Source organism: Spinacia oleracea, chromosome 5 (assembly GCF_020520425.1).
Source record: "Spinacia oleracea cultivar Varoflay chromosome 5, BTI_SOV_V1, whole genome shotgun sequence".
Classification (NCBI taxonomy): Eukaryota; Viridiplantae; Streptophyta; class Magnoliopsida; order Caryophyllales; family Amaranthaceae; genus Spinacia; species Spinacia oleracea.
The window spans coordinates 15,367,724-15,381,549 of record NC_079491.1 but is presented as its reverse complement, the minus strand read 5'-3'; the positions used below and the strand labels follow the sequence as shown (position 1 = coordinate 15,381,549).

The 13,826-nt window shown below is 35.0% G+C and overlaps 1 protein-coding gene across 3 annotated transcripts; it reads left to right on the top strand.

Annotated features, from left to right (window-relative positions):
• Window positions 1-4,882: 4,882 nt before the first annotated feature.
• On the top strand, window positions 4,883-13,492 carry LOC110784618 (pentatricopeptide repeat-containing protein At5g61990, mitochondrial). Of its 3 annotated transcripts, XM_056830149.1 has the most exons (6): window positions 4,883-7,699; window positions 8,016-8,269; window positions 9,588-9,656; window positions 12,539-12,743; window positions 12,842-13,006; window positions 13,118-13,492. In XM_056830149.1, the coding sequence occupies exons 1-2, from the start codon at window positions 5,074-5,076 to the stop codon at window positions 8,087-8,089; spliced, it is 2,700 nt and encodes an 899-aa protein (XP_056686127.1). In that variant the 5' UTR covers window positions 4,883-5,073; the 3' UTR covers window positions 8,090-8,269; window positions 9,588-9,656; window positions 12,539-12,743; window positions 12,842-13,006; window positions 13,118-13,492. The 3 variants fall into 3 exon arrangements, with proteins under 3 accessions (XP_056686127.1, XP_056686126.1, XP_021844763.1); XM_056830148.1 differs by having other exon boundaries at window positions 4,885-8,269; window positions 12,545-12,743; XM_021989071.2 differs by having other exon boundaries at window positions 4,885-8,269.
• Window positions 13,493-13,826: the final 334 nt, after the last annotated feature.

Sequence of the window (13,826 nt, the reverse complement as noted above, 5' to 3'; positions counted from 1 at the left end):
AATAAGAGAATCCGCTAGGTCCGGCTTAACATGACATATGAGACGGGTCTTGCATAGACCTCATTTATGGAAGAGAGACATGAGCTCGACACAACACGATCCCTTGACTCATTCAAGACATAGCCTGTTAAGACACGAGATGATGCATCGGCCTATACGGCCCGACACATGAGTGCATGACCAACTCTAACCATGAACAAATTTGCCCGTGACAACTTATTTACTCCGTAAAATAGTAAAAGGTAGCTTGCCTTTTACATCATCAAACCACATGTGCAATGGTCCGAATGTGAGATCAAGTGCCGGCAATAATCGTGAAATCATTTTTTTCTTTTCTTCCCAATTTTTTTTTGTTGTAAACCGATGGAGTCAAAGATTCATTTATTCTTTTGGCTGTAGGAAATGACTAAATTAAAATGGCTCTTAAAATCCTTTTATTTCCTTTCTATGAAATAGAAGATGATATTCATGTTGTCGTCCTGTCATCGCTTTTGAGTTAATTGGAAACAACCTCTCTAGTACACCGACCCCATAATGATCAACGTTCGAACATACTTAATTTTATGTGACGTATCGCATGCTTATCTATCACGAAACACACTTTGAATTAAAAGTATCTTACTGTCACTTTTAATATGGCCTCTCAGGTAGGGTTCTCTTCACCTAAATTTCACTTATCTCATTTTATCTTATTGACCCTTATCTAATTATCTTATCTTATCTTATTGACCCTTATCTTATCTTATCTTATCTTATATATCTTATTGACCCTGAACTTATCTTATCTTATCTGAACTTATTAGCCCTTATTTTATCTTATGTTATTAGACCTGAAATAAGTGAAAATAAGGTAAAGAGAACAGAGCTTCAGTCTTAAAAATATTAAGCTTGCTAATCAGATCCAGATTTAAATTGTACGGAATTCCGACTCGTACAACGTTTTTTTCTTACCTCTAGGAAAAAAGAAAAAAAAAACAAACAAAAAAATGGTAAAAGTTGAGTGGGGTTGATTATTTGTCCCTGTTGTTTAGTGTATTTAGATATCTTTGAAGATTCCTTATCAAAGTATGATCGATCTTGTGTTGTCGTGTTTAGGGATTTATGTGGACGAGTAGAAACGTAGTCTCCTTCAACAATTTATGAACATGTCCTTCATATATGGAGCCCTAGCTAGGGGACCCTAATTAAGCCTTCGTACCCTTCCTAGTTTTCCCTCTTTTAAGAAGATCGATCACTATACTGTTTTCCTTTATTTTGTGTGTAGTAATTGGTGAACTTATATTGGGTTCCCTTCTCAAAATGAAGATTGAGTTATTATGTCAAGGGACATGTTGACGTGGTTAAGGAACCTCAACTCTAACCCATAACTTGGACCGTGAAAGCTAGTAGGCTAAGTAGAGTTGTCAATTCGGGTGACGGGGTGGGGTTGAAGTTGATCCATATAATGGCCATGTGCCCATGTCATGTCCGGATCAAGTTCATTTGCCAATTACTATATATGGTTGTGCCATAACGTACAATATGTGTCTTAGCCAAGTCAGAGCGGTTTGTGATTGATCGAGTCATTTTTAGGGTAGGTAACATCATATGCTAAACAGATTAGTACGGGTTATGTACGTACGTACATATTGCATGGAATTTGGGTTTGATCATATCTAGTATCAGATCTGATATTTAAGATTTCAAAGAAGACTAATATTTAAGAACAGAGTAAAATCTTAATTCCAATTCGATTGGATTTCTAGAACATATTAGATGCACCCGGGTGCACCGTTGTGAGGAGAAAAGGTGAGATGGACCATCCATTACCCATGGGCCATGGGCATAAAAATACCCTTGGATACACAGTACACTGGTTGCACCTAATAACTTTCATTGAATTTCAGGTTGGTATTTGGAAAGTATATATATACTTCCTTCGTTCTTGAGTATTAGCCCCAACCTGAACTTTAATCGAATTGGAATAAAAGTTTACCCTTAAATATCTTGAAAATTATTAGATACACCCGGGTGCACAGTACATCCTAGGTTATTTTTATGCCAATTAGTGATCCCCGTTACATTTTCTCTTCATATGTAAGGAGAAAATGTGAGAGGGTGCGCGGTACACCTGGGTACATGTAATATTATTCTTAAATATCTAGTATCAGATCGCGATCCCACTAACCAGCCCAAAACTTACCAGCCTGTTTGAAGCCCAAACATTGTATCCCAAACAAACTTTTACGTACATCTTCTCTCACTAGCCTTCTTTGATGGCTTGAATGCTTGATGCCCTAGAAATGTAGAAGTCGAAATAGTTACATCAAACAACATCTGATTAAAACAACTTTTCTTTTCTTAACTAGTTACATTAATTAAAGGAGTCGAATAAAGATCTAAAAGTTTTCTTTTTTGATAAGCAAGAGTAATGATATAAAGATTCAATTTTTCCAAGTTTTTCTTAGGCCCTATTTGGTTCAATTGAGTTTGATTAAAAATTAACTAATATGAACTTATATTTTGTTGTCTGAAATCTGAACTAATACTTCGTATGAACTTATTTTTGCTAAAATAAGTGGAAATAGTCAAATTAAATTAAATTAAATTGCAACAAACAAACCCAATACCGACCGTGATTCAAATTTTCGGATTAGATGAACAATAAATGTGGTGGTGAAACAAAATTAATGAAAGTAGCAAAAGAAGAATGCAAACAAAATGGTAATTGAACACGAAGTAGTTTTGTTCTTAGATTCTTACCCCTTGAGTTGAAAATTTTGATCTTTAGATTATTTAAGAAACAACTTATTTAAGAAACAAAAGCTTACCAGTACACGGTTGTTAAATACAATTTGATTTTATTTGACACACCCTTTTTTACTTTAATTTTTTTAATTCTAAAAAAACGCATAACCCTCACTTTTACTATTTTTTCCCAACCTTTTTTGATATTATTTTGGTTCAAATAATTTTAGTGTCACGTGTGTTTAATCAAATTAGAATACATCTTTTTGTTATAAACAATTTTTTTGACTTGGAAAACCTTGGAATTGAAGTGTTTTTCGTTCTTTTTCGTGTTTTTTCGAACCTTTTCATGCAATTTGTATGAAATATATTTCTATTTTGTACAGATTGAACATAATCTATTAACTATTTCGTACAAATTGAAAAAAAAATAATTAACCATTTTATAACGATTGAACTTAACTAAAATAAGTATCTCGTACAATTGAACAAAATTAATGATGATACTAGTTCTTTCAGTTGTGTATAGTGAAATAACTGTTGACTTGTCATGTAGTGGTCGTTTTGTTATACATTAGTAGCGATGATAAAACTCATTTATGTTTTGTTCAATTTGTACGGAATTATATTTTGTTCACTTCATACGGAATACTTAGTTCCGTTATTTTCAATTCGTCCGAAATGGTTAATTATATTTTGTTCAAAATGTACGAAATAGTTAATTATATTATGTTTAATCTGTACAAAATAGAAGTATATATTTCATACAAATTTCATGAAAAGCTAAAAAAAACAGGAAAAAAACAAAAAATACCTTTATTCCAAGGTCTTACAAGTCAAAAAAAATCTTCCATTGCAATCAAAATATGTACTCTAATTTGATGAGATACACAAGACATATAAAAATTGAATTTAATAATATCGAAAAAGGTTGAGAGAAAATAATAAAAGTGAGGGTTAGAGTTTTTGAAAATGAAAAAATGAAAGTAAAAAGGGTTGCGTCAAATAAAACCAAGTTGCGTTTAACAATATTTTTTTTATTAAAAAAGTAACAGAATTATCAAAAGGTCTTGCGCGCACAAGGTGTGCGATAAATTTATTGTACACTAAAATAACTTTTACCTAGTTTTTTGTAAATTTAACAGGTTTGCTAAACTTTTATATTATAAAAAAGTTGATAGATAAACATTTTAAAGGGTTAAATGATTAATTTTATACACTATTAGTGATTTTGAAGAAATAATATTTATTAAAATGAAAAATTTTATTACTAAAAAATACGGATTACATATTTTTCACATTTATAAGGGTAACTTATAATAATTTTAAGTTAAATTTTACTCTGGTGTACAAAATTTATTGTACACTACTTGTAAATACGAATTTGTGCAGAATTATAACTTCCATCCATTTGAGGTAACCCTAAACATTAAAAGATGAGATCCTAACTAAAAGTCTTAAAGTACCCTTAAACCCTTATCTGTTGGAAACTTAGAACTAGACATGTCAAAAATCAACCTGATCCGATCCGAAACCCAATTCGAAACTGATTCGAAAACCGCCCCGAAAATATTGGGTCTTGAACAAGATTGTGACCAGTAACCCGATTTTATCCGAACCTGAGCAACCAGAAAAGTAATGAATCAAAATTCGATTGAACTCGTTTTTGACCTGACCAATTGAAAAGCATTGTATTTATAGTAATAAATGAGTTTATGAGAAAATTTAAGCATAATAAAGACGTTGTTGTTACTATTGTTGAGAGTAATATGATTTTAATTTAAATTATACGCCATTTTATGGTTGAATTAGACTAAATATAATCTTGTGAAGAAAAAATTGTTAATTTGTGCCCATATTTTGTAATCCGTATATTAATACCTAAATTAATGAAATTATAATACACGTTTAAAATTATTCAATCCGTTGGGTCGACCCGAGTCCGAAAGTTGTGGGGTTCAACAAGCATTTTAAACCTGAATCCGAAAATGACCGATCCAAATTAAATCGAACCCGAAAATAATTTTTTACAACCCAGCCGACTGACCAGTTTGACGGGTCTACTTATAACTATATAAAAATAAAAGTTATCCTTTAAAACTGCATATATCAAAACGGTAGTTTAAAAAACCATCTCAAGCTGAACCAAAAAAAGCCATTCGAATCTCAGTTATGGGTTATGGGACAAATTGGTGTAAGTTTTCAAAAGAAGGAAGCCCAATTGACGCCTCCACAATGCATTTGATTTGATGTTGTTCTTCCCTGTTCTTGTTGTGTTGAGGGGAAATTTCTCTCTCTTCCCCTTCTCACTCTTCTTCCTGCTATGCTAACACCTTCACCAAAATCATGGTGTTTTGGAATCACCACATTAGATTATTGCCCCACAGAAAGCACATCAGACTCAGAACATTCTCTCTTCTCCTATCCTCCTGCAGATTCTTTACCACATTGAAGAAGATCTCCTACGCCGAAAATGTTGAAACTGTTGAAGAAATTTCAAAGCTTCTCAACCACAATAGCTGGAGCATTTTAATGGGGTCATCAGACATCATTAAGAAGCTAAACCCAGAAGTAATTCAAGCTGTTCTTCATCATAATCAGTTTTCTGATCCAATTCGGCTTCTGGGGTTCTTCAATTGGTCGCATTCTCAACTGGGTATTCATCACAATTTGTTATCCTACTCAGTTTTAGCTGTTTTGCTTTGTAATTCTAGCTGCTTTCCTCTTGCGAATGGGGTTATTGAGCGCTTGATTGAAACACGGCCTCCTTCTTATATGGTTTTCGATTCAGTGGTTAGTTGTGTTAGGGAATATAATAGGCGTGATTGTAGTTCTGTCATTTTTGATATAGTGATTAATGCTTACAAGAAAATGGGCCTCTTAAAAGAGGCTGCTGACTTGTTCTTGTGTGTAAAAGATGGTGATTTTTGTCCTAGTTTAGTTTGTTGCAATTCTTTGTTGTCTGATTTGTTGAAGAAGAGTATGATGGGTGTGTTTTGGAGGGTTTATGATAAAATGTTGGAGGTTAATCTTGGTCCTGACATATATACTTATACTAATTTGATTAGTGGTCTATGTAAAGAAGGGAAGGTTGAGCAAGGTAAAATGGTGATTGTGGAAATGGAAGAGAAGGGTATTAGTCCTAATTTGGTGACTTATAATGTACTTATTAATGGTTTGTGCAGAACCAGTGCCCTAGATGAAGCTTTGGAACTTAAACGCTCCATGGCCGAGAAGGGCCTAACACCCGATAGCTATACTTACTCGATACTCGTTGATGGATTTTGTAAAAATAGAAGGGCTTGGGAAGCAAAGTTGCTCTTGGTAGAAATGATGGGGAAGGGTTTGAAGCCTAACCATATTACGTATACTTCTTTGATAGATGGGTTTATGAAGCAAGGTGATGTGGCAGAGGCTCTCGAAATTAAGGATGAGATGACTGCTTGTGGAATTAAGCTGAATTTTGTGACATATGCCGCATTGATTAGTGGTGTTTGTAGGATAGGTGACATGGACAAGGGAAAAGGTCTATTGTTTGAGATGATTAGGTTAGGTTTAAGTCCTAGTTCCCAAATCTACAGCTATTTGATTGAAGGTTATTGCAGAGAAAATAAAATGGAGGCGGCCTATGAGCTGCTTGCTGAGATGAAGAACATGAATTTGTCCCCCACAGCTTTCACATTTAATGCAATAATCAATGCGCTTTGTCATGTTAGAAATGTTCAGTGTGCTTATAAAGTTCTACAAGAAATGACCTTTTGTGGTATAAAACCAAGTGTTGTCACTTACACTACTTTGATAAAAGGTTATATTCACGGGGGTAACTTGGGGGAGGCGATGAGAATTTTTGAAGAAATGAAGGAGAAAGGGATTCCACCTGATGTTTTTTGCTACAATTCTCTTGTAATGGGCCTCTGCAAGGGTGGAAGAATGGGTGAAGCAAGGTCTTATTTTGATGAGATGTTGGAGAGAGGATTAAAGCCAGATGCATATACCTATGGTGCTTTAATCCATGGATATTGCAAAGACAGGGAAATGAAAATTGCCAGTAGATATCTTGAGGAGATGTCAAGGTGTGGCATTAAACCAAATGATATCGTCTATACAGCTTTTATTGATGGACATTGCAAAGAAGGGAATATCGATGAAGCCATGTTGTCCTTTGAAGATATGCTCAAGCAGAAAGTACTCCCTGATTTACTCGCCTACAGTGTGCTCATCCATAGTCTCGCCAAGAATGGAAAGATGCAAGAAGCTGCACAGGCATTCATAGAGCTTAGAGCTAAGTGTCTGGTGCCTGATGTGTATACTTACAGTTCCCTAATCTCTGGATACTCTAAGCAAGGAGATATGACAAAGGCTCTTGAACTTCTCGAAGAGATGAGACGGGAAGGTGTTCATCCAAATATTGTAACTTACAATAGTTTGATTAACGGACTGTGCAAGTCTGGTGAAATAGAGAGGGCGCATGAACTCTTTTGTGAGACCACTGCAAGGGGGTTGGCACCAAACAGTGTGACTTATGCTACTATTATAGATGGCTATTCCAAATGTGGGAACTTAGTGGAGGCGTTTAGATTGTTTGATGATATGCAACTAAAGGGCATACCATGTGATAGTTTTGTCTACAATTCCGTTATTGATGGTTGCTCCAGAAAAGGAGATTTGGACAAAGCTCTGTCCTTATTTCAAGAAATGCTGCACAAGGGTATTGCTTCAACTCATACTTTCAATACATTAATTGATGGGTTTTGCAAATCAAATAAGTCGGCTGAAGCATTAAAACTATTGCAAGATATGCTAGACTTAAATATTGCACCCACCAATGTGACATATACCATTTTAATTGATCATCACTGCAAATTGGGAATGATGGAGGAAGCTGAAGATCTCTTCTTGGAGATGCAAAATAGGGATCTAAAGCCAACTACTGTAACTTATGCCTCCCTTTTGAATGGACATAACAAAACAGGTAATGGGCTTAAGTTGGTGTCTCTTTTCAATGACTTGTTGAACAAAGGCGTTATGCCTGATGAAGTTGTCTATTCCCTAATGGTGGACACTTATTGTAGAGAAGGAAATTGGATAAGAGTCTTTCAGATGTTGGATGAATTATCACTTAAGGGTTTGACATTGAAGGAAAATGTATGGGATGCGTTAGTTGAAAGCCTAAACCAGAAGGAACAATTTTCTGAAGCCTTAAATCTACTTGATGATATGGAACAACAAGGTCTCATGCTTAGTTCAAATGCTTGCACTAATTTAATTCGTGCTTTGTGTCAATCCAGACATACAGACGAAGCAGCTAAATTTCTTGAGACCATGGTTCAATTTAAATGGGTTTCCAGCTGCACTATCTTGAATGATTTCAATCACATTAACGATCAAGACAATTCTAAGAGTCCCGACCAAATTTCAGGGCAAAGGGTATTGAATGTTGCTAATCTGGTGTAAAGTCGTTCAGAGAATGTTGCCTTGTCACTGATCTCATGCCGTGAGACTGCCAGCAGGCGCTATTGCAGGGGATGTCGCACAAGTACATGTAAGTCAGATTCTTGTTCTCCTTTTTCTCTCTCTTTATCTTAACTCTGATATATTGGTCTGATAAGAAAATATTGGTTTTGCTACCCCATCTTTTTTGTCTTTGGTTCATACATAACATTCTTACTGAAAAAGAAGGAGAAGTAAAATTTATTCTTATTACTGCTGATGGTCCCTGAAATAACACATTTTCATCGGACATTTGGTATCACCCAATCCTAGTGAATTTGAAGCGCAATACGTTGTAGATTTCTCTGTAACTCTCAGTTCGAATAGGTGCAATTTCTGTACTAGTAGTAGGCTGCTTAGGTTCTCGACCATTCAAAATTTTATTCTTGACATGCTATGTGGTCTTTCTCCTTGTAGAACTGTGTGATTTTTTCTTAAGGCTCCGTTTGGTAGGGCGTAAAACATTTTCCGGGAAAATAGTTTTCCTCTATTTTCAACTTTTACATTGTTTGGTTTGCAAAGGAGTGTAAAACCCTTTTCCCTAGGAGTAAAATTGCTCTCCCAATGATGGAAAACCATTTCCCATTCAAAATGAAGGGAAAACTGTTTTCCTTCCTTTTCCTTATCTCTCTTGTACACTCCTCTCACTACGTGCTTACTTTCCCTTTCATTTACCTTTTGTTTCATTATTTTTCTTACATGGAACCAAAAAACGGAAAACTAACTTTGGAATTGTGTTTTTCCATTGTAAATTGTTTTCCATGAAAATTATTTTACACTAAAAATATTTTACACCCAATCAAACGGAGCCTAAATGTTGCCACGAGCTTTGGCATCATCCGCATCTGTAGAGTTATCTAGTGGAATGAGATACGGGCTCTGATTGCTGAGGTTTCTGTAGGGCGACACGTTGGTAATATGGGGAAAAAGTGTTCACTTTGGTGATTGGGAAAATTAGTAAAGAAGGCTGGGTTTTCCTTTCCTTCTTTTGATTTTGAATGCTCTTAATTATTTGCTTGGGTGGAAAACAACGAGGATGCCAACAAGAAAAGTGATCTGGTGTAACAGTAACTTGTTTGTTTACTGCTAAAAAGGCCTTCTTAATTATTTTTTCGACATACTAATTTAATAGAGGTTGGAGTTACATTATCTAGCTCCTTGTTTCAAATCTTCAGGATTAAACACTGTTTTTTTGAAGCTTGATACTTCTGTTGCTTCACAAACTCTTTAAAATCTAGATTGTTTGTCTGAGAACTTCTTCCTGTCTCTTATGAACGAAGGCCATGGAAGTCATTACACATCTTGCAAGCTTTGTGAGATGCAACTACTTGTTTGTCTTACGCACATCACCTCTTTCTGTGTTTTTTCAGGGAAGATCTTGGAAAGCATTACATGCTTTTGCTGCATTTGGAGAAGGGAAAAGAAAAAGGACCCTTCAGGTATAACTTCTGCATATGAATTTAGGTTTTTATTTAGTTGTGGACTTGTGATATACAATCCGACTAAACTTTTTGATATAGACTGTTGTGCTATATGAAATTTACAAACTTTCTCCAAGAGTTAGGCTTCTTTAGGTATGGTGAAAAACTTTTTCAGTGAAAAATGATTTTCCATGTAAAACATTTTCCAAGGAAAAACACAGTTCCAAATTAGTTTTCCATTGTTTGGTTCCTTACAAGAAAATTCATAGAGAAAAGGAAAATGAGGGTAGATGGGTGGGGATTGTTGGAAAGAAACAAGAGGGAGGTAAGGAGAAAAAAATAGAAAAAGTGGTTTCCCTTCCTTTCAAATGGAAAATGTTTTTCACCCTTAGAGAGAGTTATTGGAAAATTATTCACCCTTGCCATACTAAACAACGTGAAATGATTGAAAAGGGGAAAATCATTTTCCATGAAAACGTTTTTACCAAACCAAACACTTTCCATTTGCAAAAATTTAAATGCTACTCCCTACATATCCCGATTCATTTGCAGGGGTTTAGAAATCTTTAACATCAAGAAAATAGTCAAAGTTTAATTAAAGTGCTGTTACACTGACCATTTTGCAACGTTTCTCTTAATGTATGACTGGATCTATTATAATATATTTGTGAATGATGTACTCATATAGAAAACAAAGTGCAAAATGCAATTTATAGCAATTATGCTAGTAGTTTGTACAAATATATACAGGAGAGTTACATGGGTGAAGTACTTATCATGTACTTTTAGGCATGGCATGAGACATTTGCTACTGCATTATATCGTGGAAGTTGGGAATTCTGATAACTAATCTTTGAAGATGGCATGCTAAGCAAGTGAATCAGTGCCTCTAGAGTCTAGAACCTCTATGAACTTGAAGGTGTTTAGAGAAGCAAATATAGCACACTCCCACCAATCCCTGTTATTTGTCCACTAAACAAACCCTTTTTGTTCCATATCGTTTATAACCGTACACCGAATATTAATGCCTTACTTTGCCAATATGGATAAATACTTAGAGTATGAATACACTACCTAATTTTTTCTTGATAATAACCTTTTCCTGACAAGAAAAAACCTGTATTAAACAGCTGAAAAAAAAAGTTCAAAATAAAGACGACAAGTTACATTTTAACTAAACTTTTTAAAACCTCCCTGACCGAGTAACTCTTAAAATCCCCAATCGCCTTAGCCTATAACAAAGCTATATAAGTGACTTTGTCCAATAACAATTGAGAAGACAAAGACTTCTGAAAAGACCTTTGAATTCCGCAACCACACACCACACGAATGCCATAGAAGCGTTGCCCATTAACTACTACTTCTCCTATACATTACTAGGACTCGATTACTCATTTCCGACAAGGGTATGAGCCCAAGTGTCTGACTCAGCTTTTTTAATCTTTTTTTAATTTTGTCCCAAAATGAAATGTCAAAGTGTCAATAACCATGGTGGCGTGTTGGACCCGACATGGGAACTTGAGGTGAAATGAAGAGTCCGAGTTACATAGCTTCTCCATACCCTTACCGAACCCATGAAATTTGATATTTAGCCAATCTACAAACCTTTAAAAGGAAAACCCAAGATTCCTCCTAGTGGTTGGGAATGGAGCTTGTGAGGAGAGAGAAAGATGTTTGCGGTTGGCCATTGGTTGCCTAGTTGGGATATGGTGTAATGGTACCATTAGTACAGTTAAGTTCGGCTGTTTGGGTATCTTTTGTGTGGCAAGAGTATAGTGGGGGGTGGGGGTATCTTGTGTAACGAAGTGAAAAAGTAGAAAATATACCCCTCCCACACTCTCTCCTCCTGCCAAATATTGTACCATTTAGATATAGTGCAACTATTTCTGAATGGAGTCAGTATCTTATAAGGGTCCCCTTTATTTTTTTACTTCTATTTTTATTTGGTTTTAATTATTCTTTTGCACTTTTATGAGCTATTCAGAAGATATATCTTCTACAATTACAGATGTAAATCATGTAATGCGTGGTTATGTAGAATGTAGTTTTGCTAGAACCAGGGATGTAACTAATGACAAGCAAGTAGACATGCTGCGATTTGACTAAACAAGGACATTTGATGATTTGGTAATGTGATATCGACAGAATTCTGATTAAGCAAATTACTACGTTACAAACTAGATCAAAACGGATTTTCTCTTGACGTATACCTTGGACGAACGCTTGCAAACTATATTTTAGCTTCAAAGGCTTGTAATTTGCATCACAATTTTGAGAAGTTATGTGAGAGGATGAAATTTTAGGTGAACTAGTTTTTATCCCGTGCGGTGCACGAGTTTCCTAATGTAAAATTTTGGTCACTGTCTATGTAATGCCTAGGAGGATACAGAAAATTTGAAATTATGAAATATGATGCATTTGGAGTATAATGGAATTGAAATTAAAATGTGAAACAAATAAAAAGTACTTTTAAGGGAAAAGAACATCTAATTAAAGAGGAGAAATTGAAATGATGAACGTAAATGCTGGTTTTACACAAAAAAAAACAAAAAGATACACGTGGCATCATGGTATGCAAAGCATCCTGGTTTAAAATATTAGCATAGATTAGTGTTAAAATATTTGTAATTATCTACATCCTGTTTTAAAATATTGGTAATTTTATCAGCTGATGTAGGCCTTTGCCAATTGCCATAAAATTGCATTAATGCATTCTCCTGCCCTGCCCATTGGATAACTGGTTGGAATGAAAAGAAATATTTGTCCTTAAGATAATGTATGTCAAATATTATTGATACTTGGCTGAGCCAGTTTTGTGAATTTAAGTGAACATAGCACTTGTCTTATCAGCTTAATGTGCACCTATTACTTGCTACAATTTAACACATTTTCTTTTGCAGCTGCAGGTTTATAGTTAAGAGAGTTCCAACAATTATGTCATATCTCTTGATTAGAAGTTGCAAGAGTGCAAGTGGCTGATTGGTCAACTAATAAAACAAGCAGTAACCAGGTTGCATGGTTCTCCTGGAGAATATAATGCACAGCTTTTTCATAAGCTCTGGCATAGCAGTGAAGGAAGTTACACAATCTACTGAAAATTGAAAGGTGATTTTCATTGATGCCAATCACACAGTTTCAAAATTGCATCAATTCATTGGTTTGGGTATTAACTTTTTTGGATTATCATTGATTTCACATTCCAGGCTCAATTCCTTTGACAAAGGATACATATTGAATGGCCTGACAAGGGCCGACCAAGGGGAGGAAAGAGATCGCCTTGCTGGTCCCCCCCTTCTGGTTCAAATAATTATTTATTCGTGCAAGTTTTTCAGATTTACTAACTTCCGCAATCCTAGAATAAGTCATCTGTAAGTTCAAGAATAAAATCCCATCTGATTCATGGTGCATTTACGTAGCTAATTGTTTTCAGATGGATACTGATATACTCTTTGGTTGGTAAATTAATTGTTTGATCTTAGATCAAGATTCAAGATTACACAGCCATTGTAGTATAATACTGGCATTGAAGAACAGAAGTGTACTCTCACCTGTCAGCTGCAGAAATTAACACTACAGCTGAGAAACTGCAGCAAAAGAAAAAGCCTTCTTGCTTTAGAATGCTCTGTACCAAAAATAAGTACATGCCTGTTTTTTTTTTCCTAGTTTAAATGCTTCTGGTAGTATTACTTTTTACCAAGGCATACCATTTTTTGTTAGATTAATTGTTTTTTTTGAATGAATCTCTTGTAAATACTGTTGTAGACGAGGTTGACGTTGCAGGCTGAATATCCAGTATATTCAGTAACTACTGATGTAATAGACCAGGTTGAAACCGAGATTTACCTGTTAACCTATGTCTTTCAGTTAGGTTAATTCGAAGATATCTACGATCTTCACTTGTAAATGATTGTGGTTTACTGATTTACTTCCGTTGTTATCGCTTCAAATTCACTCAGGAAGTGCAACAGCAAAGCTTAGTAATATGCACTCTTTGTGCTTACTGCACTCTCATGGATTTATCGAGTACGGTAAGTACATGTCACATATACTTTATGGACAATTCTTTGAAACAGCTAGGAGTCAAGTTGATATACTTCTATTATAAGTTTATAACAATGAAATTGAACTCAAAAATGAACATGGATTTGGTAATTTACTGCATGAAAATGAAAAGGAGAAACCAGACAA